This window comes from Neopelma chrysocephalum, unplaced genomic scaffold (assembly GCF_003984885.1).
Source record: "Neopelma chrysocephalum unplaced genomic scaffold, ASM398488v2 Primary Assembly neopelma1_70, whole genome shotgun sequence".
NCBI lineage: Eukaryota > Metazoa > Chordata > Aves > Passeriformes > Pipridae > Neopelma > Neopelma chrysocephalum.
The window spans coordinates 5029042-5054742 of NW_020897730.1; the positions used below are offsets into that span (position 1 = coordinate 5029042).

General features: G+C 41.3%; 1 protein-coding gene across 13 annotated transcripts in view; it reads left to right on the forward strand.

Moving 5' to 3' along the window:
- Window positions 1–220: 220 nt before the first annotated feature.
- Window positions 221–25701, forward strand: part of DOCK10 (dedicator of cytokinesis 10) — a 122712-nt gene continuing 97231 nt past the window's right edge. For 4 of the 13 annotated variants that reach the window (XM_027686070.1, XM_027686072.1, XM_027686073.1 and 1 more), the window contains exon 1: window positions 222–435. In XM_027686070.1, coding sequence (XP_027541871.1) covers window positions 271–435 — 165 coding nt within the window. In that variant the 5' untranslated portion in view covers window positions 222–270. Of the gene's footprint in view, window positions 436–21029; window positions 21210–25701 lie in introns of those variants that run through there. The other 9 variants (XM_027686082.1, XM_027686083.1, XM_027686075.1 and 6 more) reach the window with 3 other exon arrangements.

Below are 25701 nucleotides of genomic sequence, written 5' to 3' on the forward strand. Positions count from 1 at the left end.
TTTCTCATGCGAATTCAGAAGCAGGGAGGGAGGGAGGGAGAGAGAGGAAAGCATCGTAATATTGCGTGTGTTTCTGTTTCAGTGGATCAAATCTTTCCTCTGTCTGCATCCAAGCTATTTGGTTGTGATCAGATGATCAGGGCTCAAGGAAGCGATTGGAGAGCGAGCTGGCTGCAGCTGCACTGTAGGCTGTTTTCAGGGACAAGGAGCCACTGTTTTTCAAACATAGCATAAACATAGAAGTTATTTTGTAGGCTTCAGGATGCAGATATGGGTTGTGCTGCCAGCATTGTTCTGCTCCAAGCCTTTCGTTCTGTGGTACAGAGGAACTGTCCACATATCTGCAGGCGACGACGACGAGAGGAGTTGTCACATGAAATTCTGCCGCTGGATAGCGATGATGAAATGAGCAGACCCAGGACTCTCATCATAATGGTATGGTATACTTTAATCAAGAGGGAGAGGTGACAGAATTATTATTAAAGATGTTGTGTGATTATTTTTTTCCTGTATGTATTCATAGAGAAAGAGCATTGACAGGCAATTTGTCACTGTAGATTAGTTTGCTGGTAGATTTGCTCTATCTGTTGTCAAACATAGCTGAAATGTTACTTTGTAGGAGAAGCTGTGAGCTGCACATAACCTCTATGTAAAGTAAATATTCTGTTGTTTAATTGTTGGTAGGTTTTACTGCTGTTTGTGAGATAGGCAGCACTGGAGCCTGTAGTGTGGTTGTGTTTTATTTCAGACTTAGAATTCCAAAGAGCAGACAGCTTAGGAAATGTTTACCAAGTCGTTCATCATAAAAACAAAAACAAACCCAAAAGCCAAGAAAAACAAAACAAAACTTTACTTGCACCCAGGATGCAGTTGGAATTTGTATTGTTATATGCAAATAAACTCCCATGTATCTTTGCCTCAAACAGTTTGCAGCAGTAAAATGTTTGCTGGATCATTTATTTCCAATTTAGTGAGTTGCCTCTGTTCTTTAATGAAAGAGGGTTTGAAAGGCTCAGTCTTCGAGCGTCATTTTCTTTCTGAATTAAATTGGATTATTTTTATTTATTATTATTTTTTATGTGGTGGGAATATAATAAGCACTATAGGTTTATTAGGAATAAATGACAGGGTTGTTCCTCATTGTAAATCGCTTTTTCAGAATGAAGAATACTGCTTAGTTACTGCTCTGCTTTGCCAAACACACATATGGTGAACATTTCCAGAACCCTGGAGTGGTTTGCGTCTGAGATGGCAATGATTTGTTGCTCTGTGGCTCTCACTTGATAAAAATATTACCAAGACACTGAAAATAATATTTTTGCCATTTTGTCAGGACACATTTAAGCGGTAGAGATTTGGGTTTTTTCTATGTAAAGTGTATTTTTATGAAGTCCAAAGCACACCCCTGTTACCCAATTCTCACAGAGGGCCATAACTTAGTTGTAAAGAGGTGATGGTAGCATTACAGAATTTAATAGCTTTCCTGAGCAGTTGGTTTGAACAGAGCATTGCTGCCCATACGGAGGTGTGTGGTGCAGTCATGGCAACTATAGTAGTAATGACCCAATCTCAGCAGTGGTTTATGTATCAGCTGAGGGTATTATCCAGTGCATGGGGGAGCCTAACAGTCATAATGAGGAAGGGGATGGATTTCATCATCATGAGGCTGATGTTTAAGCTCCTTTTGCTCTAAAAGTATCTGTATCTATACAACAAACTTTTTTTTTTCACTTATTGGTTAAGTAAATGACCTCAACAGCATTTAAATAGATAAATGTCTCCTTCCTGGTAGTAATTTCAAGCATAATGAAGTGAGAAATGTCTGGAAGCATGTCTGAGTATGGATCATCTGTGCAACTTGCTTCAGTCATGGAAGAAAAGGGTAGTCTTGGGTGTTGTGGCAGCAAACACTGTATCAGCCTCCCCATACCCAGAAGCAGTTTTCAGCAGCTTGAATTACAGGGTTTTTTTGGTAAGTCCTGGGAGATCAGGTTTCCAAGACCTACTGCAAAGACCCCTGGGCTCTCAGGAAAGTGATGCTTTACTCTGCAGTGTGGAGGGAGCTGTGGAAACTTCCACCACCCTGCAGAGCTGGGGATACCCAAAGGAGAGGCATCCCGGTCAAGATGGTCTATCACCTGATGCTGGATGTGAGCTTCCAGGGATCCCCTCGTGGCCTCAAAAAGCATCCACCCATTGTACTAACAGGGGCTTATGTTTTCTATAGCAGTGGTTAATGCACTGCTGTTTGTCCTGTCAAAAGGCTGCCCTTCCCAGGAGCTTCGTGGGATAATTTTCTCCCTCTCAGGCCCTTTGAAAAGAAAAGGATGAATGGTTCAACCCTGTCAGAAGGCTGGGGTAGGTGTAGGCAGGTGCTTTGGAGGAAAACTGCTGGGCTGGGGATGATCTGAGGAAATGGTCTTTCTTTACACATCTTTTTTTGGGGGATGTGTATTATTACTTTGCCTCATTTTCTTGAAACAGTTAATTATGTAACAATCTAAATGAATTTGCCATTCAGCTTCGCAGTTAGGCTTAGTTATGATGGGGAGACCTAGTGGGCTGAGAAGAAAGTGCTGCTTTAGAGCAGTTTGTCGCAGAATGGATGGTCCTCTTTCAACTGGAACTCATGTTACTTGAAACAGCAGGGTGAGAGAGGGCTGGAGGCCTTAATAAAACACGTTGTGGTCCTAGCAGAATCGTTTTTTCCCCTTGGTCTGTTGTAGATCACTGAGGTTTATGTGTGGATAATACAGTGGAGGCAATTATGTAGCGTGTTTAGTTCACAGTGTCATTACGCACATTGTGCAGATGCCAAGAGCTAAACTGATCCCAGCAGGATACTGAGTGTTTGTGTCTAAGGGCAGCGAGTAATTGGAGTGCTCAAAGAAGAGAGATGAGGAAATCCCAAAATGCAGAATACCTGAGACACACTGACAGGCCTACATGTGATTGCCAGCGGCATTTGATTCCTGTCAGCTGAGGATCTGGCATTTTGTCATTTCGTGCCTTCAGATGAAATGGTCTTCCTCTTTGTAGCTTGTGTACCACTGGCTATATGCTCACTACTGAGTGTTAGTATTTGGTATTGATTTCAGGAGATAAACTATGCCTTCTATTCGAACAGCTTTTTCAAGTCACCAGACTGTTGTGTGTTCTTGTAAGTTTGCCTGTCCTGTGTGAAGCAAAAGTAACATCTTAGTGTTGCCTTCATGAAGAAAGCAACCCTGAGTCAGAGATAACAGAAGTCTACCCCAAAATGCTTGTACTAAGTATACAGCTCTATGGGTGTGCCCCATTTTGCTTTGTTAATCACTGAAGGGGAACATCCTTGTAGGATATTCTTCTAGGAATTGTGTTTTTGCCAGTAGCACTCCAAGCAGAAGATGGTGTGGGTGCACTCCACAAGAAAAGAAAGGAAGAAGGCCCACACACAGCCTCCAGCTATTGCTTAATGGCCACCTACTAATCACTGTATGAAACCTTTAGGCATCACAGCAGGTAGTTCTAGCATTCCAGTCCTTGCAGAAAGTGAGGATTGATGTCTTTATTCACAGACATTTTTTTCCTCTTCAGTCTGTTAGTTTAGAAATCTGGTTTTACCCTTGGGCAAGACAGATAAATCATTCATTTTAGAACTAGGCTGTCTTGCCTGGATCCACAAAACTGGGAGAGCTGTTTGAAAGGGAAAACTGAAAATTCTCTGGCAAGTTCTATTGTGTATCATCTTCTCTTGGATGAAATCCTGGGTGTTGCCAGAGACATGCAAAATAAGTGTCCAAACAACCTCTAGCATGGTATACAAGTTGAATCAATTTGTTCAGTGACTCTGCATTTGATAGTCCCTTGTTGTTTTCTGTGCCTTTAAGAGCACGTCTGCAAGAGCTGATTTTCAAAATAAGTCCGTGAGATGGTGAGGTTTGAGATATTAGAAACCCTTGTAGAGTGAATACAAATGACTGTGCATGCTGTTTCTACAAGAAAAAGGAGAAGAGAAAGATGCCCGGAGGAAGAAAATGTAGTGCATGGGGTTATGTGGAACTGTTTGGTGTTTTAAGGAGGACACTAACATTCAGGATGGTCTGTCTTTGGAACTTGTGACTTGAAGTTGAGCTTTATCTAGTAGGTCATTCTTCGTTTTTTTCATGTGATTTATTATGAACTGTGGCAGCTGAGATTTGTGCGATAAGAGCAAAGCGTATTTGAGGATATAATCCTCCTCACCACCCCCACCCCTCCTGCCCTTGGAATAAACCACATAAAAATGTAAAAAATGTTTTGCACTTGGAATAAAATACTGTAACTTGAGCTGACATATTATTTGAATGCAGCAATAGCAATATTCACTTCATTCACTTCATTAATGCTGCCCAAGCTGCTTCTCAGGCCACTTAGTTTGTAAATGGATTTTTACTCTTCTAAAAGCAGTAGAGACAACAGAAGAGAAACAAACAGAGAGTTTTCCATCGTCTAGTACTAAAGTTTACCTCCAGAATTGTGGTCTTTAATTTTGTTGCGTGATCTGTGTTAATTTTCTGTTTCTATGTGAAATAATTCAGTGCACTCATTTCCTCATTTGTATGCTTTTCCCTGCTGAAGGTCTGTAGTGTGTGCATATAAGTGCTATCAATGGATGACAACTCTCAGAATTGCAAGATCTCTGACTCATGGCATACTGTTTTTGTAGGTGGGAATGTGTCTGTGTGTACGGAAATGGGGAGGACTTGCTGTGGCTTTTGGAGGCCGGCATGAGGCTCAACTCTGGGAAGAGAAGGGTTTTCTCTCTCTGCAGTATCTTGGAGAAAGGATTGTCTTTGCAAAGCCAGACTACCCAGGGCTGTGAAGTTCAAAAAAATATTCAAAATATTCATATCCTTTTGGCTTAAGTCAGAAGCTTCAATGTGTAATACATTTTTAAGCAAAAATAAACATATGTAGCTTTATTTGACCTTAACTTCCACTTTGGTGCTTGACCTCAGCAGGAACAGAAACAGGCCTGTGTTTGAATAAATGAATAACTTTGGAGTGTAAAGAGGAAAAGTAGTAAGTGATGCACAAAATGCAGTTCTGCTTCAGAGCCGTTTTTTGCCACTGCTCTTGTTACCTTTGCAACTTCTTTGCCCAGTGCCCACCAGGCCTGTGATTAACTGCAGTGATGTCCAGCCCTTCCACTCAGCTCCTCTGCTCTGGTGGGGCCAGAGGGGCTCAGCACCATCACCAGCACAGCAGCAGAGGAGGGACAGGGTCCATCACTGCTCTTCAGAAAGATGCAGGGTTTGGTTTGGTGTTTACGAGTTCAGACAGCAGCTGTGGCTCTAGGTGTAGTTTCTTATATATGGAGGGGAGTGAGCCCAAGACATGGGTCTGTTTTCATTCTTGACTTGTAGGAACATTTAAAGTATGCATATGGATCAGAAAGAGATGGCATTAAAAATGGCCTTTTTCCACTGAGCAAACTTTCTCCATCTGACTTCAGTACTCTGAGCAGCAGTGTTTTGTATTGCTTTCAGTTCTTATTAGTGTTGCAGCAACATGTGTAGTACCACAGTATGTGGAATGTGATTATTGTGAATGTGTTAACCAAATTTTTGTGACAGCTTATGAGGAGTGTGGACTGAAAGCAATAAAGTGGTGCAAATATCCTCCTACATAAGAGCAATTTATTCTTTTTTTTTTTTAAGAAAAAAAAAAAAGAAAGAGAGAAGCAAGCTATTTATTTGTAAGCAATGCATACCTGAAAGAGTGGGGTATAAATTAAAGAGGTGCAGAAAAGTCTTTGTAAGTAACAGTCCTTGGGAGTACTTTGGGAAGGCTTTGTGATTTATGCATTTGACAAAAATCACAATGTAAGATGTGTGTGCGTGTTCAAAATGCTTCTTGGCAGAGAAGAAAATTGACCTATAGAAAGGCAGTGGCACTAGATTAAAGCCAAGAAGGCAAAGAGAGAAACAAATACACACAATAAAAGCAGGAAAAAACACATTTCAGGTTTTTCAGGCTTTGGCCAACTGCAGCCACACTGCTCTGTGTCATAAGCACATATGTAAACAAAACTATGCACACATATGGTTGATTTGTCCCAGTTTTGTCTGCAGTGCTCTGCAGTTCTGTTTGGCTCTAGCTCTGATGGGCTGTAGCAAATGCAAGCTTTCCATATTTCCCTTGATCATTTTGGTCTTTGGATCATCCTACAGAGGAAGGTAGGAGAGTTAAGAAAAAAATCCCAGTGGTCTATTTAGTCTAGGATTTTGGGATTGTGTGAACTATGGTTGTAGGAACCTGGAGCTGTGTACCAGTGGTACCCTCATACACCAAATCAGCCATGAGCATAGATTTTGCATTTATGTTTGTCTGCTTTCCTGTGTTTACCACAATATTAAATACTTGAATGAATAATAAAGAAAAGATTAACTCTGAATAATAATTAAGATATTAACATGGATTTAAATAACAAGTGCTAGGCACGGGATGAACATCTAAAATTAACACAATAATATCTTTGAAGTTGTGAAGAGTTCAAGAAAATGCTTTGAAATGTATTTCACACAGAATTTAGTAGAGATATTTTGTTTCATGCTGTCAGTAGACAGTGTAGTGTTGAACAAAAATATAAAAGATATATATGTGTATTTGGAACCAGCAGCCTTTAGGCCTGTTTTCAGAGTAATTCTATGAGTTTTTATCCACATCTTGGGCTGTACAAGTAGTTCCAGGCTCATGAATTGGTTCAAATAGTTTGGTCTTTTGCTTCCTACAGTGAGGTTTTAGTACTGGGATGTGTGGCTGCTCCAGGCATTATGCTGACCTGGCTGTGTGGGTGGATTGGGTTGATAGTTAATATCTACAGAAATGGACTGGGAACATTGATACTCCCTACTGCAGGGTCTTGGCTGAGGAGCAGGGTTGTACCATGCTGCTCAAGCTCCATTACGAGGAGCATAATCTCCATTAGCTGTGGTATTGCTGTCTGTAGCTCACAGGAGGTTGGTTGGGGCAGCACAGGCAGTATGTAGAGCCAGAAGGGTGCAGAAATCCACCTGTGATGCTTGGTGCACACCCCTGGCACACCTCAGGTGTTTGCACTGCATTGCCAGCATGGGCACCTGTGGTGATGTGCAGCTGGAGCACTGCCCTGTGCCACAGGGCAGCTGGAGAGACTCTGGCTGGGAAGGTGAGTGGCAGCCTGGTGGCAGCAGCACTTGTCGTCTTAACATGTGTGCTCTATCCTTGGCCCAGGCTCTGGTAGATTGTTCTCTTTGGCTGAATTAGGGTCAGTTGCAGCTGGTTCAAGAAGAGCACAAAGGCACAGTATATTAAGCTCATCCTTTCAGAAAATTATATTAGTGCCAGTCTTCAGCCCTTGCCTCTCATTGGCCTTAACTCACTGCTGGCTGCTGCATTGAGAGCTGGGCTGGGCTTTACTTTTTGTGCCGTTGTCAATACAGAATCCTCTGAGTAGCACTGAACTGGATTTAAATGCATATGTCTGAGTCCAGAGTCTATTTCAGGCCTTTGGCTACGAACACGGGGATATTGATTTAGCTTGGAAACAACTATGCCCTGTAAGAGGTATGCTGAGTGAGGAAGGGAGCCATAAAGACACTGGGGCCCTTGGAGAACGCTGGCCAACCAAAAGTACTGCCAAAGTAAAAGCTGCTGGGAGAGGCAAAGGGAGGAGGGAGAGCTGTCGAGGCAAAGGCAGTGTGTAAGAGAGGAAGAGTTTAGTGATGAGAGAGAGAAATCAGGTGGAAAATGCAGTTTCTTCTCAACTGAAATTAGTCACACTGCTGTTAAACTTTGGTCAGGTATTTGATTTTTGAGGACTAGCTACCACTGTTCTATGTTGACATATCAAAATATTCTGATGCTGCTTTTTCTTCCCCCCTTGTTCTTATCAAAAGCTTTGCTTTTGCTTCACAGTGAGTATGCCTCTTCCTACTGAATTTAAACTCTCCTCCCTTGCCCTTCTTCCACTTCTTCCTTCCCAAAGTGGAAAACCATCTTCTGCTTTGACTTCAGCATAAATACGCTCCATTCCCCTTCAGGGTGGATTGGAAATCTGAATGGAGTGTGACAGATATGTTCCTGATATTTCTCACTTTCATGAAGTTTCTTCTTTACAACAGCAATCTTAATACACTTGTTCTAAACCTAGTTTAAATAAATCAAAATTCCAGTTTAGCACATTTCAGACAAAAGCCTTATGCAAAGCTTCATTGCTCATGAGACAGAGATATATCTCTGAGCCTTTATGCTTCCTACTCTTCCATTTATTAGAATTATTTGGTTTTAATGCATGTGGAAAGTCTTTGTTGCTTCATAGCCTCTCCAGTAACCCCTGGGCAGCAAAGCAAGGTCACGTGGCAACAGGAGTCATTTCACTTCATAGCAGCTGCTGAACCATTCCACCATCAGCTGTGGCAGAAAGCTAAACTGAGAAGTAGATCCTGTGAGTATATCTGCAGCGTAAACTGAAGTGTGATTAACTGTGTGCTGTAAAACCTGGTGTGGGTAGCTTTGGTGTTCTTATTTTTGTCTGTGCATCTCAGGGGGGTTGCCACCTGATTTCTAAAACCTCTCAAGAGATTCTGACTTCTAGATTACATTTCCTGAATCATACAAGGTTTTGATGAAAGGCAGCACTGCTTCATGACTATCAGATGACTACTGTCGTCGAGTGGATGAATACAGACTAGTTCTGGCTTGTGATACGTCCTGTACCTTAAGGGGAATGGGACAAACACAGAATTTGGTTTGTAATTCTTCAGCTTATCTCAGTTTGTCAGCTAGTATTAACTGGCAGCTCTACTTTCATGAGGGGAAAAAAGAAAAAGAATTCTCTGCTGAAGTACTCAAGTAACTGCACTCTTGTTCACTGCAGTGCTGTTGTGTTAGGAACACAGGAACAGGTGTGTTATCTTTAGAGTGTTTGGAGCCAAGGAAGATGAAGGAAAATGGACTGTCTAGGAAAGACAAGAACAGTTCCTGGTCTTTTAGATTTTGAATCACTTCCTTGAATGATGAAGGCTTCCAGCTTGAATTAGTGATTGGAGTGGGAAATACCATGGTAGGGAAAGGATTAGAATTCAGCACCAAAAAGCATGTCACATGAATACTTCAGGATGTTTTGGGTGGCAAAGGTCTGACATCATCTCAGGGCACTATTCCAAGTCTAATCCAGCTGAAGCTGGCTCAGACCACGGGCCCTGATCTCCTATGCCGAGGTGTGGTAGCTGTACATATGTGCACATATTTCTAGTTAGAAAGAAACTGATTCCTTCATTGTTCTGGGGCTCAATTATTTCAGTTTTGCTAGGACTCTTATTTTTAAATTCTGTAAGTAAATATATTCTATAAAAATGTGCTTTTTTTGTCCTGCTAATTTGGTGCCTCTTCAGAACAAAATGCTATTTTCTGTCTAAACAGAAAGAAATTGTGTGCAATATCTTACTTCAACAATTGCAGTCTGTTAATAATTATTGCCAATTTGTGGTTAGCTTAAAAAATAATAGATTCTCTGTGTGTGGTTTTCAATGAAAAATAGCTATTGTAATGTTTGTCTGACTTCTTTCTGCCTCAGGGATCACTCTGAATACAGTGTATGGAACCAAATGAATGGAATACTTCGTGCCTTTGGTGTTTGTTTTTCCTCACTTCTCATCTGTCAACTGCTCTGCTCATTTTCTTTTCATTAGTATTGATACTTGCTGGAAGATGAGATGGCCAGATTCAGTTCTCAGTTAAATGTGTGCAAATCCAGTAGAATAAGGTTTTGACTTCATGCAGTAAAGTGCATCAGAAGGATAATTCTGTGCTGCTTGCGTGTTTCTCTTCCCAAAAAGAGAGATCATGAAGTTAGAGTGGAAAATGTGTGTGGCCTTGCTGGATCAGTCAGTGGTTAGCTCTGAAACTGGGATGTTGGGAGTTGAACATCATGCCACCAATCATTTGTAACTTTGGCTTTTCAGTAAGGGTTTGGTGTTACCTTGATGTTTTCCACAGGTTGTGACTTATGTGCTAAAATTAGCTCTTTCAGAGGGTAAGCCTTAACAGTAAAGAGATTAATTACTTAAGTGTAGATTCCTGGAACCAGATGCTCCACTGTCGTCTTTTGAGATGTTTCTCCCATTAGTAAATTATGTGCAAACATTCATTGCAGCTATCTCTATAGGAGATCTGATCTTAATGGGATTACAGAGAAGTTCTGGAGAGAAACTAATCTTGGAATTAGGCCTATTCTTTCTTATTTTTGGATACTTGGGGCTTGAAGGTAAAGAATAAGAAGTGCTCACACAGCTGATCTGCACTTCTTTCTTTTCAGTGCCTTAGCCCTTTCCCTGTCTTTAACCCATTCTCCCACATGCTTGAGGAGCCTTTTCTCATTTCCCTAGAGCTCCTAGAAGAAGCAATGAGGCAGAGAGTATCCAGCTGCCTGTTTGGTCTCTCCACCTGCCAGCTGGCACTTGTGCCTGGCTTTGCTCATTCCAGCTGTGACTCTTTTGGCTTTTGCAGTGCTCAAGTCCTTCTAGATATTGACCACCATCAGCTCTTTGGTTCTAAGCAAGAGCACAATCCTTAAGGAGGTGCAGTGATCTAAGCAGTTACCTAATAGCTTGTTTGTTGCCAGGAATGTCCGGTTCTTTTGGCCTTTCAACCTTGCAGTTGGGTCTCCTTTCATCTTTTAACTGTCCTGTTATGAAAGAAACCAAGTCCCTTGTTGTCTGTCTGCTCCCAGGTGTTGTGCATGTGCTCCATAACACATCCTCCAGATGAATGTGAGCATCAGATGGATCGGAGATACAAGGAGAGTAATCCTAACCTTGAATCTGATACATCCAGCTGGAAACATTCGCTGTTTCTTTGCAGACTTTTAATGAACACATTTTCCAGTATTTCAGATGCACAATATGTTTTTTTGTTCATGATGCATCTGGTTCTTCACGATGACCATTTGCCCCTTGTAGCACCTGATTTTGTTTGTGCTGACAGTGTAGCAAAGACGTCAGTTGGGGAAGGACTCGTGACTGGAGTGTTTGTGCATCTGTCACCTGCTTTTGTTCAGAAACCCTCTGACCAAGCAGCTCTGACAGATAGCATGCTCATTCCTCAAACTCTTGTGTAAATGCAAAATATTTTAGCAGAATGTATGGGAGTATAGAGAAAACTCATGAACACAGTTTGAACTGAAAAACTATTTGAAAATCATAGAGATGTTTGCTGACACGTGCTTAATTCTGCTTTTTATGTAAAAGATAAAAGTGAATCCAAACCTGGAATTGTACCAATATGTTTTTGCCCTTCCTCTCCAAATCTAATTGAAACTGTAAATATCGGTTAATAAAATGTAATTCTGAAGCATTTTCACTGTATGAAAAAGCCAATTCTTGAAGAATGCACCAAACCAGACCTGCCCAAATGAAATGTCTGAGATATGAGTTGACATAAAAGTTTGTACCAGCTCCCACTGAGAAGTTTCTTTAAACAGTATTTTTAAGCTGCCAAAAGCTTTTGTACATGCTAAGTGCTTGCCAATTTTCCTTTTTTAAACGAACTAAAAGGCAATTTTAAGTTACATGAGCCTGAAGAAAGAATATGAATTGGTGGCTAAACATTGCCTTTTGTAAATTGCATTCAAAAGACAACTGTATTTCTTGGAAATATTTTCAAAAAAGGATTTGTTCCTTGAGTCAGACCGTGTCTGCAGTGTTTCAGGCAGAACAAGGAGCTGAGTGAGGAGGAACTGCAGCAAACTCTGCTTTATTTCCCATCCACATCCCTTTCTGGCACTTGTTTATGCCTGGCTATAGTGTGTATTTGTAGGAAATCAGAAGTTAACCTCTTAGTGTCTGATTTCCTGAAAAATTATTTTGTTTCCAGCTCAAACAGCACTTAGTAGAAATAAGAGTCAGGATGTTCCAGCTATTTCTACAGTAAGAGGGGAATTTTTTGGACTTTCCAGAATTTCCATATTTAAAAAAAAACCCAGAACTTCCAAATTAAAAAAGACCTCTTGGTACAGAGGCAGGTTGTTGGTGACCTGTTTAAGGTTGATGATAAGGCAAGAGTGAAGGTCCAAACAATTGTCTTTGCGTGTTGGATACAAAGAGCAAGATGTGGGAGTGGGGAGAAACACCAGGGGAAGAATACTGGCTTGCACTCATCCCATCAGAGAAAAGCATCCAGAGCAGGCGAAAGAAGAGGAATTACTATGATTCAGCTCTCTGCCTTGCAGAGGCTGGGACCTGGAAGCTTAGAGCAGCTTTACTGTGTTAAGAATTACATAGTTTTGGTCCTGTTTTCCAGCTCACTGAGAAATCATAAATAAATTTTGCTTTTTGATCTGTCCTTGGATAGAAGAGTTCCATAGCAACTTCTTGGGAGGGCTTTAATACCTCATACAATTTGAAACAGACTTACTGGAATTGGAAAATTACAGAGAAGGGCGAGGAGGATCAGCAAAATTAGTCCATGACTACATATGTACATAAAGACTAGGCCTGGACTGGCCTGAAAAATAACTGAAGGGATATGATGAAAGCCATAAAAATCAAGAATGGTCAGAGGCACGTAGACTTTGCTAGCAGTTTTTTCTTTCAACATTGAGACAAGATGAAGTAGGTATCATCAAATTAAACTAATAGGGGGCAAGTTTGTGAGGAAAAAATTACAGAATTAGTATTAGAACTGGATTTGCTTGCCACAAAATGTGTAAGTTTGAAGACTGAAAAAATTTCATGAGAGACAAGTCTTTGAGAACTAATAAATATGCTGATGCCATCTCAGGCTGGGAACCTGCATGAGTGCAAACCAAAGGAGTATTCAGGAGAAACACTGTTATGCTGATGTGTTCTGTACTTTGACATAAGCATCTGTAGACTCACACAGGTGCAGAAATCTGGGTTAAATCCTACATGTTACAACCGTGCTTCCATAAACTGGAATTTAGTGTGGCATCCAGGTGAACATTTGTACTTTGTTTTCTACTGAAACAGCATTGCACTTGGCACGTTCTTGCCTCCTACACATGGCAAATATGTGGGCTTAGTTGCTTCTGCTCCCATGGATTATTTTGCATTTGTTGCAGGTTACAGTCCCTGTGCAGGTTTGCTGGCGTGTGGTTCCGTGTCTGTGTGTCAGGACCCACAGCAGCCCACTGGATATTCCTTTGCTGTGAGGTTGGGATAACTGAAGGAGTAGAACTTGATGGATTATATTATATCTCTTTTTTTGCCAGGGTTGGGTTATATTTAGTTTTAATGACTTTACACAGACTTTCACAAACTGTAGAGCTCTCCCAGGGACCCTAACCACTGCTACTTCGGTATTTTCCTTGAGTTTTTTAACCTGCTTGTTTTGGTAATACTGAAAATTGAGTATTTGTTCTGTCTCAATTAGGATTAGCAGTTTTTAATTAAGAAATTTTTTAAAAAGGCCTGGAAAGGTGAAACAATTCTCTGGGCCTACGGAAAGTTGTGTCAGAGTAAGAAATACCATCTCAGATGTTGGCAATGTCTGTTCCACTATGCTGTTTTGTTTTCTGTGTTCCAGGAAAACAGAAAGAGAATGGCAATGTCAAAGGGATGCAAGTTGTCTTTTTCTCCTTCCCACATACCAAATTTAAGTAATGTAAATCTGACTTGCAGGGTTTTATACTTCATTCCTTTTTTTTTTTTTTGCTAAAATAAGAAAGTAATCTTGCTTATCTGCCTTTGAAATTTGTGTGCTTTTTTATCTCTTCCAAAATGCCATTATTTAACTTTCAGTTATAGGATCCAGATGATGAATTATTACATGGAGTTGCTTTCTCAATTGCTTAAGATACCCACAGGCACTAGAAGAGAGTTCACAGGAATCTGTGACATTGAATATATGTTACAAGTATGTGATATCAAACACAAAAACAGTTGTACAGTCAGCTTGCACATGTATGGATGGGAGTGTGTTTTAGTACTTGAAAGAAAAAAGAAACAAAAAACCACTGAAGAGGATTCCAGGGTATTTTATATCAATATTATGTCATTGTAGACGTTAATTGTGACCTTGAGTAAATGAGTGAGTTGCCTAACCTCCTTTTGCTTCAGTTATTCCAGCTGGGAAATTGGGTGAAAATGTGGATTCTCTTTATAAACCAGATGTCTGGTCTGAGCTTTTCTTGGTAAAGAAAACGAAAAATCATTTCTGCAGCATAGCATAGACATGAATAACAAGGATTAAAATTGCAATCAGAAAAGCATGCAGCAGAAGCCCAAGTCACAGCTGCATTGACATGTCTGGAGATAGTGTAAATTAAGATGATTAAATTATTTAATCACCTTTCATGACCCTTCATCACTGTGTGTGTTGTTATCAAGGGCTGATTCCAGTCCATGTAGATGAAAACAAAAGGGGTAATGTTTATTTGAAATTTCCCAATGGATGAAAGTAAAGAAGAAATTAAAGTAATTGCATATTTTGCTTTTGTACACATCAGCAGGACAACATTGCTAATGGAAAGTTTATTCTCCCAACCTGATTGCTGGCGTAAGAAGCAGCGTTTTGTTTGCTTAGAGAGAGTAAGTGCAGCCCTATTTCTACCCAACCTGTGCAAAGCCAGCCAGGACAGCAGCCTGTGGTGACTGAGCTCAGCTGAACTCTCAGTGAGTCTGCAGTGCCACTGTGCCCCTGGGACCCTGGCACTTGCAAAGGGGACCAGCTGGCAGCACCACAGCAGTACCAGTGCCCCTGCTCTTCATGCTCCCCCCGTGGCTCCTGTCTCCAGAGGGCTGGTGGGGTAGGTGAGGAACAGCCGCACGCATGAGAGCTGTGATCATGGTGTTCTCTAAGTGATGCCATTTGGTCATAGCTGGAGGCTTCAGAGTTGTCTCCAGTAGGTTCTCCAAGGCCCTTCTCAGCCTTGTGGCAAGGGAACGTATTATATTCGTGTTGGGTGCAGATGGATTTCCAGCTTGAGAAGCTGCTGGAATGGTGCTGCTGTTCTTGAAGGGTGAGCTGATAGAAACACTGCAGTGGCAAAGAGAGAGTGGGACAGTGTGTGCAGGGGAAGCAGCATTCCTAGGCTGTGGAGGAGGAAGGGACTGCTTCTAGATCAGCCAAGCCTGCTTCCCAAACAGGAGGACAGCAAGACATTCCATAGGAGCTGTAAAATCAGCAAAGGGGTAAATGGCTTTTTGAGTGTGGACATTATTAATAAGCTCTTGTGAGTGTTTACATGGCCACGTTGAGGTGATGAAATGGCCCTTGAGCACTGTGTGAGATCAGGCTGGGAACTGCCAGATTGCCCTCCCAAGGCCTTCCCCTCAACCCCCCCAGGAACCCCTCCAGCCATGGGTGAATTGCTCTGGCAAGGCACAAAGAGACTGGCACGTTCGACCTGGGGACGGCTCCTGTCACCACCAGTTCAGCTGGAGGGGGTGTTTTAGCCTTTCACACAGGGCACAGAAATACACCAGCCTCTCACAAACGTGTTCTGCATGAGTGCACTAATATCTGGGGCATGAAACAAAGGTGAGGGCACACAGGGAGAAATCGCTGAGATCAGCACACTGTCCAGCTGGGAAGAAAAGAAGTGGATTGACATAGGTGGAGTCTCTGACATCAGGGAGTGATATCTGGAAAGATCTGTTAGCAGAGCTCTGACAGATATAAGGGCTGCTTTTCATGGATATTTATGTAGGGGGACCGTCCCCCTGCCTTGGAGAGCTCACCTTGTGTGCTGATGTTGTTTTAACTGTGATGAATTCCCAGCCCTTTGCCTGGTCACAGCTAGCTGTATGGATGTGTGGGCAAAAAGCAAGCATCAGCTATTCTAAAGGCTTTGTGGAGTGTTTGTGTGCAAGGCTTGATGTATCAGCTTAGGTTGTTAGGCCATAGGTGGAGTCGTATTTCTCAAAAAACAATGTCATTTGCTTCCAGTTGATACAATACCAGACTGGCTTTGCAAAAGGTTGCTTCAGATGTTGTTTTTCTAACTCAGTTTTTTTTACCTTTCTGTTTACATTGCTTTGGTTTCATATTTTTCCTTTTTTTTTTATAGGACATTTTCAAAGCACAGACCAATATTGAGCATTTAATTCCAAAATACGATCTCCTCTTGGTTTAATTTGTTTTTTGATTTTTGGTGGGGGAGGAGGAAGAGAGAGAATGTTCAGTCTTTGACAAAGGGATTGGGATGGAGGTCACTAGTACTTTCTGTTGTTTTTGTTAGGTGCTAGTAAAAACCACCTATCTTTTTCTAGTCCAGTGTAGTAATTTGCTTTACCTGTCCAACATGAAGCTTTTGGGAAGTGCAGTTTTCAGTCACACTCACAAACCAGCCCAGAGCACACGCTATTGCCGATGCCTGGACGATGCAGGTAAGATGAGTGTGTGATGTCCAGTCATTGTCACCTCAGCTTTAGTCTCACTGTCCCATTAGTAGATTTTTGGCACTCATATCTGAAAAAGCACATTCAGTGTGTTTTCCCTCAGTACAATCAGTTTCCTAGCGGGCACTGTGACGGCGGAAAGGACGGCACACTGGATCTGATGTGTCTGGCTTTGTCCAAACATAACTCACTTCTGGCAGAATTGCCCTGTTCAGGGTGTGACAGACAGTGATGGGGGACTTGCTGGGGGATTGGCACTGAAGACCAGGTGAGGCATGTACAAAAAGCAGCAATAGTATGTGTACTGGCACTGCCTGCATGCTGTGGGGTATGAGCTGTGTTGTCTCCTCATTATTGGCCTCGGAAGTTGAGTATGCCAGCTAGGTCTCCAAGTTTTGAAAAAATAATGTAAAAAATTAAAATTAAACCCCCAAAAATCTAAAGGGCTCTTTGTGACCCACTCCGGGGTACCCTGTTTTTCTTCTCCCCTGAGAGCTGAGAGCTGCCTGCCCACCATGTGATATGGCATGGTCACAGAATGCAGGATTGTCTCTGCCCAGGGACTGGGTGTTGGGCAGTTGGTTTTTCTTCAACGACTTTATTGCTGTGGTTCTACCAAGAACTCTAACTTGCTGGAAATGCCACAAGTCATTCAAGGGAGGTGGGCAGGTTCTTATCTGCACTGTGCCAAGTGGTGAAACATTAAGTGTGTTGGACAGATCTCTCAGTACTGGTCTATGCTGCAAAGACTGTATGAATGGCAGTGTCACTGTCATCACAGTGATCTTAGTTTATACATGAAGCAAGTCTTGTTATGAGATGCTTGTGTTTCATTTCAGAATGTAATTTTAGAATAGGCGTAATAGGCAGTTGGTGCAGCTTGTTCCAGCAAAAGAAGTTTTCTTGCTTGTTCATTAAACTGTCTCAGATTTGTGAAGCAAAAGGCCTGAGTCACGATTAGGTGTGTAATGACTGGGTGTGCAATTATTTATATATACACTGGCATAAGTCAAGACTATGTTTTTGAGTTGCACTGTTTGTACATGTCACCATTGCTTCTGGATAAAAGTCCTGAGCTGAAGTGAAGCATTCATTCCCTGAAATTTGCTATGAATTTGATGTTTGCATGAGATTTTTTTTTCTGCTCTAAATTTGGTGGGGGCGGGGAGAGGAAGGGGAGGGGAATGTCTGTGTGAGCAACTGAAACATCACTTCTCGATCCTTCTTGGTTGGAGTTGGTAGATTTTATTATTTTAGAAGTACAGTACAGTGAATTCAGTATTTGCTATGCAGCAACCCAAATATTCAGCATGTTTTGGGGTGTCTTTTATGCTATCTGAAGATAAACACTTTAGGAACTGATTTTTTTTAATCTTTCTGTGGCTGCTAGCAAAGCATTAGTGAAATACATTTCCCAATGACCTACTGTAGAAGTGGATTAGTTTTGTTCAATTTTTTTACATATTGCTGTATATTACAATTTAAACTGAAGTAAATTATCTAAGACAGTGAATAGATCTAGAAGGGAAATGAGAAGCTCTAGAAGAAATGTGGGAAAAGGGACTTTAAGGTTCTTTAATACCTTGTGGCCCCTGTCAGAACACTTATGCTAGTGGCTTTGCAACAAAAGGAATGCATAACTATTCCTTAGCTGGAGTAGAGATATCAAATGTTACTATTTTTCCTATCTAGATATTATAAGTTTCTGAGAAATGCTGGGAGCAGATGAACATGTCCCAAAAAGACAGCAGAGTAGAAGGCAATTAAACACTGAATTAACTACCTTACATAACTTATTGTTTTCTGAAAGGCATCAGCACCCTTATTTTGACTATATGAATTGGGTACAGCAGTTCACAAATGTAAAGTAAAGCAAGGCTTGTGGTTTTCCTGTGACCAAATACCTGTTTTCTTGGAATAGGCTGGGGTATGGATAATACTTCTCACCTTATAGATAATAATTCTGAATTTAAAAGCAGCACAGGAGCTTTATTCTTATTAACTGATTTTATTATCATCCTTAACTACTCGGTACCTTTAACTGAAGAGGTAGAGAAGTCTTTGAGGAGAAATTAGGAAATCTTTTAGTCACACTGATGCTAATGAAATTTGCTTTGTACTTCTGCTGCAGGACAAAACATTGAGACACTTGAATGGTTTTGTTATTCTCCATTACAAGTGTAGAGGGATTTGCATTCAAAACAGATCTAAGAAAGTGGAGTCTTTATTTGCAGTTGTTTACTATTACTTTGGTTCATATCTCTGTGTGAATGCTGTAGCTTATTTGTTATTTCATTGCTTCGACCTTTTAATGCCTTGGTGTAGAGAAATGCAGTGCTGGCTGCCTTTAGCATTGTTCACAAAAGTCTGTCTGTCAGAGATATGGAAATAAATGAGGATTAATAGTATTAGGAATGAAAATCCTTTGGACAAAAGATACTCAGTGGAGTAAACTGGATAAGGACCAGCTGGAAACTTGAACCTAAGTTCATATTTTGTATTATTTTGGAGTAATACAAGTTCATTAAAGTTTCAGGAAGTGCTAGTGACCCTTATCTCAGTGGAAAGGACAACCTGGAGGGGCCAGGCCATGCTGCAGGAGGCAGGAAGCTGGGAGAGAGCCTTCCCAAGGAACGGAAAGATGGAGCTCTGCTCGTTCTGTGTGCCAGTTACAGCAAGGAGTGGATAGGCAAAGGAGCCTCTGAGAGGAACTGATACCTGCCTAAAGTGAAGCCAGCAGAGCTGATGATTCCAGCGTTAAATTTAACTTCTGGCAAGGGCCTCTCGTTTTGGCAGCCACGTTCACTGTGTTATATGAGAGGCACCAGGAACTCCAGTATAGATAGTGTGGTAGTTTGAGAAAAAACAAGGGTGATTCCAACTTGGTTAATGTTGTGGTTCTATATTGGTAGCCACTTGAAATGTCTGCATACCTTGGCAAAGGGTTTCTGTTGTCCTTTCTGTTTTCTAGTGGTAGACACAGATGGTTTTTACCACTAAGTAGGAGTACAGTGAAATCTGTCTTAAGCAGTCGCACAGCAGACTGGTAACAGTTTAAAGGAGGTGATCTTCTCAAAAGCAAAGCTGAATGACAAAGATAACAATGAGATGGGGCTTTAATTCATGAAGTTGTATCATGTTTTAACTGTGGGAGAGGAAAGCAAACTGATCAGACCGATGTGGTTTTATAGTGCTCAGGTCAGACACGCTGGGCTCGGTGTGACTGTTCTCCTGGCTCAGAAATCCAGCATATGGAACAATCCTTGGAACTTCTGCAGAGGTTTGTTACTTTGGATCAAATTTAATGCTGAATCAAATTTCTCATGCTGAGAAACATGTGAAAGAGTTCATAGAATTCAGAATTATTTGTTAGAAAGAAAAAGAACAGAAAATGTCACTCAGGATAAAGCTGCAGATCTCAGAGTACTTAATTGAAACAAACTGTGGAAAAGATGCTTATTGTCCAATTTGCAAAAAATCCAGAATGAGAAAGCAAAGAAACTATCACTTTGTCTTAGTTATGCACACAGATATTAAATAAAACTAAAAACCTAATGCATGCCACATAAAAGCTGTGTGTATAGGGGAGTGTAGCATTGCTGCTGCAGCAGAATGAATCCTCAGCTGGAACAAAGAAGAAAAGGTTCTGTGTATGTGCATGATCATGTGTGGGCACTGAGGGGGTTTGTTCGGTTTTAAAAGACCTTTATGCCCTACCAGCCTTCAGACAGCCAAGCACAGAGTGAGTCTCCTACCTTAATTAAGAATAGTTTGATTGACCATGTCACTGCTCCCATTGCCACTGCAGTTCTGAGGCACTGAGTGAGGGGCTTCTAGCCTGTCAAGGTGCTGCTGGGATTGCCCCTGTGTGGGGTAGCAGAGGAGAGGAGCTGCTGGGATTGCTGTGTAGGGTAGTGGGGTGGAAGAGCTGCTGAGATTGCTCCTGTGTGGGGTGTCTGGGGAGCAGGCAGCTTTGCTTTCCCCTGAAGTGAGAGCAGGGTGAAGCAACCGGGTTCTCAGTTGTCAGGTTGCAAGCATTTCTAAAACCAGGTTTCCACAAGATAAAAATGCATTTTGGATACCAGCATATAAATTTCTCTATTTTCCACTTTTTACAACTGTCTGCAAATTTAGGAATTTGCAGGGTGCTTCCTCTTATTGATGTTTCATGCCATTTTGAAAGGGGAACTGCTACCTTGGTCCAAAAGCAGAGATGGGCCCTGGGCCCTGGCAGCACAAACCTGTCACTGTGTGCTCAGTGGTTGAAGTCTGCTACCAAGGGGCTCAGGAGGAGGTGGCTGTTCTGTGAATGACTTTTTTTGGCTTACAGATGCACACGAAGTAAGAGTGCAGTTGTTTTGGCTTTCGAATCAGAGAGGAGGGTGGTGAGGAGAAAGGATGTGATGGTGTTTGAGACAAAGATAGATTTTCAGTTGCAGTGTTTTTTCTACAACTTCCTATTTCAATTTGCATTACAGGTGGGGGCTGGGTGTATTTACAGTTTAATGAGACACTCTCGCCTTAATAGCACAATATTATTCACAGGAAGAAATGAGTTATTGCTGGTTTTCTTCTTCTTTCTGTTCAGTTACTGTGGATACAGCATGTAACTTTTAGACATACTTCCCCCTTGAACAGTGTACGCAGCTTCCAGTTGTTGTGCTGAAGCTGCTGAAGAAAGGAGGTTAAAGGAGCATAGTTTTTAAAGAGAGATTTGTTTGGTTTTTAATTCCTACGGATACAATGAGCTTTCGTGGGAGATTCAGAAAGGAGTCCAGTGAACTGCGGAAGAAGAGAAGGACCATTAGGCGAGTGAATCAAGGAGAAATTCACAGATTAAGCTGTGTGAGTATCAACCCCTTCTTTCCCCTGTTCTGCAAAATTGCCAAGAAATTGCAGGTCAAACACTCTTCATGCTACACAGAGGAAAATGTAGGATTCATTTCTCGGTGTGTATGTAGGATTGACCGAGTCTCATTCAGTCTGTGTGATGAGGTACTGAATGCTGGAGAGCGATTACCGGAGTCTGAGACTGAAGCACAGGGAGTTCAGGAATTTACAGAACTCAGGTGCTTTTGGGAAACTTATAGACTCTCTGACACCTCACAGCAAGTGTCTGGTAGTTCCATGAAAATCCATAATGCTGCTTCTGGAGTAGAAAGTTACTCTGTGCTGTTTTGGATTTCATGATCTATGATGGGCATCTCTCAAGGCCAGGAAGAGGAGGAAGACATTGTCCTTCTGCAGTACAGGGAGCAAATGGAGAAAGCTCCAAGAACCCTTGGTGGAAAGCTGGAGCAAGGTTCTGCCCCATGAGCTAGATGGCAGCTTTGCCAGTGATGGCTTTGGGCCAGGACTGAACCTCCTGAAACTCCACTGTGGGCCCCTGTGAAGCTCACATTAACTGCGTTGTGCCTAAGCTTTACTGACTGAAACTAAAACTGCAGATAATTTTAGGTAAAATGCTTAGAGCCTGCTGTTGGGGAGTCTTAGGCAAGTATTGGTTTTCAGTGTATTCTCTTAACTTGAGATCATAAAATTTTAGATAATAAAACATTTATTGGCTTCCCCAAGAAGAGGCAATGAATCCTTTTCTTCAACACAAGAGGTGTTTAGTTTTCTTCTGTAGTTTTGTACATCCAATTACAAACTGTGTTTGCATGTGCATGCTGAGGGCTCTTTCAAGGCTATTCTGCATGTCCAGTGTAACAGAATCAGTGATAATATGCCAAGGAAGAGCATTTTCATTAACTTTTTTAAATAGGAAGGAAAAGAACTTTGCAGTTGTAACACTTGGTCACAAAGATACTTTGTGGTTCGTCTAGTAGGGTGCTTGGGTTTTGCTTGTGATGAGCTGCTATTTTGGACTGGTATTTTACATGGAAGTGGATCTTTTTGACAAGGCTACTTTGCAGTGTAGTTCCTGCTGCCCTGAACTATTGGCATACAGTCCAAGATACCATGTTTAAGCTTCATGGTCTTGGGCTCTCAGAATGAATGCTGGTGATGCTGCTGAAAGCATCTAACCTTGGCAGTTCACAGGACTTTGGTAGGAGGTAGGCGCTGCTAGCTTGACTTCTCCTCTTAAATCCTGGTTAGAAGGGATTTTTTTAATTAATGTACTGATTGACTATACTTTATTAGTGCTCACCAGAAGTGGTTAAAGCCTTACAGGAAAGTATGGCTGGAAATAAAGCCCAGATAGTAACAATAAGCCAGCAGCCTGCCTGCACATAAAAAGGAACGTAATTGTTCCTTTTTGCCTGTATCCTCTGATAACAGAAACTGAGTGTTCAATTTAGTGGTGTCAAAGAACCTTTAAATTTTATTGATTCTTAGAAATCACAACAGTGTATCATAGTTTGACCTAAAACTTAGAGGGCTTGTAACCCTGTGCCTGTTGCATTTAATTGGAAATAGGCAATGTGCCTTTTTCATCAGAGGCTTTTGGATCGCACTGCACTTGCCCTGATGTGGATGGCTGCCATGTGTCTGGGACATAACTCAGCTTTTCAGGGGAATCTGTGCTGATTTCTGTTCTTTCCAGACATAAGATGGGGTCACTGTGTCATTATTCTGTGAATGTATTTCTCAATAGCTTGTTTAGCCATTAGGAATTGCAGGCATACTTGGCTTTACTTTTGTGACTTGCAATCTGTGTCTTTCTGCCCAATATTTCATAATTGGAGCATGTTAAATCTTTGGCCTACAGGCACTTTTTGCTATCAACCAGCAGCCAGTTTCTCCTTCATGCATCAGTCCTCCAATGCTGCAGATTTCAAAGTGGTATTACTGCCACTGCAGCTGTAAAGGCTTTTCTATATGAGGACCTTACTCAGAGAGTGCATTTCTTCATATACTACATGTATACCTGTGTTTTCTGTAGATGGACTGTATCATTTTCTGGAAACTCCTTTTTTTTGTAAAACTAATTATCTGATCAGCTTTAATTGATTGTAGGTTATTGACTGAGCTTGGTGTAGTTGTCCAGATTTTGCTCTCATTTACATCCTGTGCGTGTAAATGCCTTGGTAGCCAGATAATTGATTAGGTGGGGAATTGATGTCAAGGAAACAATAACAATTTTAATGTCATGGTGAGAGATGAGTTTATAATGGCCATGTATAGATTATACCAATTTTTACAGATAAAGCCTCTGTGGAAATACAATAATTTCCTCAGATATGTAGCGTGAGAAATGTCTATAACTTGTGAAGAGGTAAGTGACTACAGTGTAGGTAGAGAAAGAGGGTTATTCACTGAGTAAAATGAAGTGGAACAGCATACATGAGATTTTGCCCCATGGGGCAGTGACTTATTACTAAGTACTCTAGAAGTCAAATGGTATTTTTTCTAAAGTTTGTTTAGAGCTAATGCAAACATTTTTCTTGGTTGTTTTTGCTTCAGGGGCTTCTGAAGTGGTTGAGCCCTTTTCAAAACTATTTGCTCAGCAGACAGGTCTAGGTCTTCATACATCTAAATTTTAGGTTTGAATTGAAAATGTACAATGGATGTTTGCTTGTGTGCTGCATCGCAACTTCATCAGACATGCAATAGTGATCAAAGTCTTCAGCATCGGAACACGATAAGAGCTTTCCCTTCAGTCCTTGAAAAACAAACTCTCCTATACACTCTAAAGACAAAGTCTACTAAAAAGAAATCTTTATTTTCAAAGTAAATAAAACTGTTTTTAAAGACAATTTTGTGCTGTGTACAGCATTATGTAAAATATACCCCATTTTAGCAGCAGGTTTGTGCTGGATGATCCTGATGGAGGAGCAGGTGAGGTAGGATCACCCGGCATATCCTTCCTTTTGTACATTCCCTGAGCCTGTACACAGATGACCGTGGGTAGTTCGCTCCATCTCCCCTTTTCATCCAGTTTACACAAACAGAGGGGACTTGTTTGCCTGTTGCTGTAACTAATTCTGTGTAGTGTCAGAACTGGGGTTCTACCTTTGCTAGGAGGGTCATCTGAGTGCCACTTAAGGGCAAAAATTGGGAGTATCTTTTCTTATATGTAGACTTCCCTGAGACTACAATGACTATATATGTGCAGTTAACTGTATATACATATGTGTGTGTGTGTGTGCGCGCGCAGACTCAGAAGTGCTGTCTACATAAATTTTATACTGGAAGCTTAAAAGCTTTGGTCAAATCCAGTACATCCAGGTTGCAGGCTGGTTTTGTTAAGGTTCCTGTTTGCAACCATGATTCTGTCCACCTGAGACCGTGCTAGAAAAAAGTGAACATGAAGCAAAGCATGTTTACAGAATAGCTGACCTAGACTCACTTCAGCATCCCCTTTGTGGTGACAGGGTACTTCTCCTTCCCTGGGGTGCAGTAATCATTAACAAGGCAAGTGGCTGGGCAGAACACTCCAGCTCTGTTGACAACTGCTCTCTGCTCCCCCACAGCTCCATCCCTTCTGCCCAATCCCCTTCCACCACATCCTACCTGTCTGTTCAGATGTCTGCATGAAGAGGAGTGAATTGCATCTTTGGCTTTTGCTTGCTTTCTTTATGAATAGATTCAGTGTGGTAGCTTCAAAGAAAGCCTTTTGTTGCTAAAACTGTACTTTTATTTTCCTGGTTAAGGTCAGGTAAGGGAAGAGAAAGTGACTGAGTGTTGCCAGGTTAGAGGTCTGTGTAAATTAAACTTTAAAAAAAACCACCTTATGATGCTTTACAAAACCTTCTTGTTGTTCCCCTGAAGTGACCTATGGGCAAATATTTAGTCTAGGCTTCAGAAGTCCTCACTATTTAAAAGCTGTAATTTTTGACATTTCGAAAAACCAACTGATTAAATTTAATTTTAAAACTTAGCAGTTTTATTAGAGGTCTTGTCAGGGGCTGATTTTAGTAGTTGTATGATTAAATGAAACTTGTTTATCTCCTTCCTAAAAAGAGTTTCCAGACACCGCATAAACAGAGAGGACAAGTAAGTTGTTGTCTTGTTACCTTGAATATTTTCTGCAGACTGTACTGATAGATTTATCCACTGTCTAAAGTGACAAGTGCTAGTCAATAAAGATAAACATGCCCGTGCATATACATTCCAGATTCAGAAAGCACCACAGAGAGGCTACAGTGTCAGGTGCATAATCATGGATGAGAAACATAATTCAGGAAGTGCTTATGATTAAGCAGAGAATAGCACAAACCATTCCCTCTGTCCCCCTAGCTGGATGCTCTGCTGAACCAACAGTCCTGTGTGGCTTGCATGTTTTAACATGAGTGGGGTAGCGATATGAGGCCTAGAACTCTTGAAATTCATAACGAAAGCAACGATAAATTCTAACTTGGGAAATAAGAGGTATTAGAAAGAGCAGGTCACT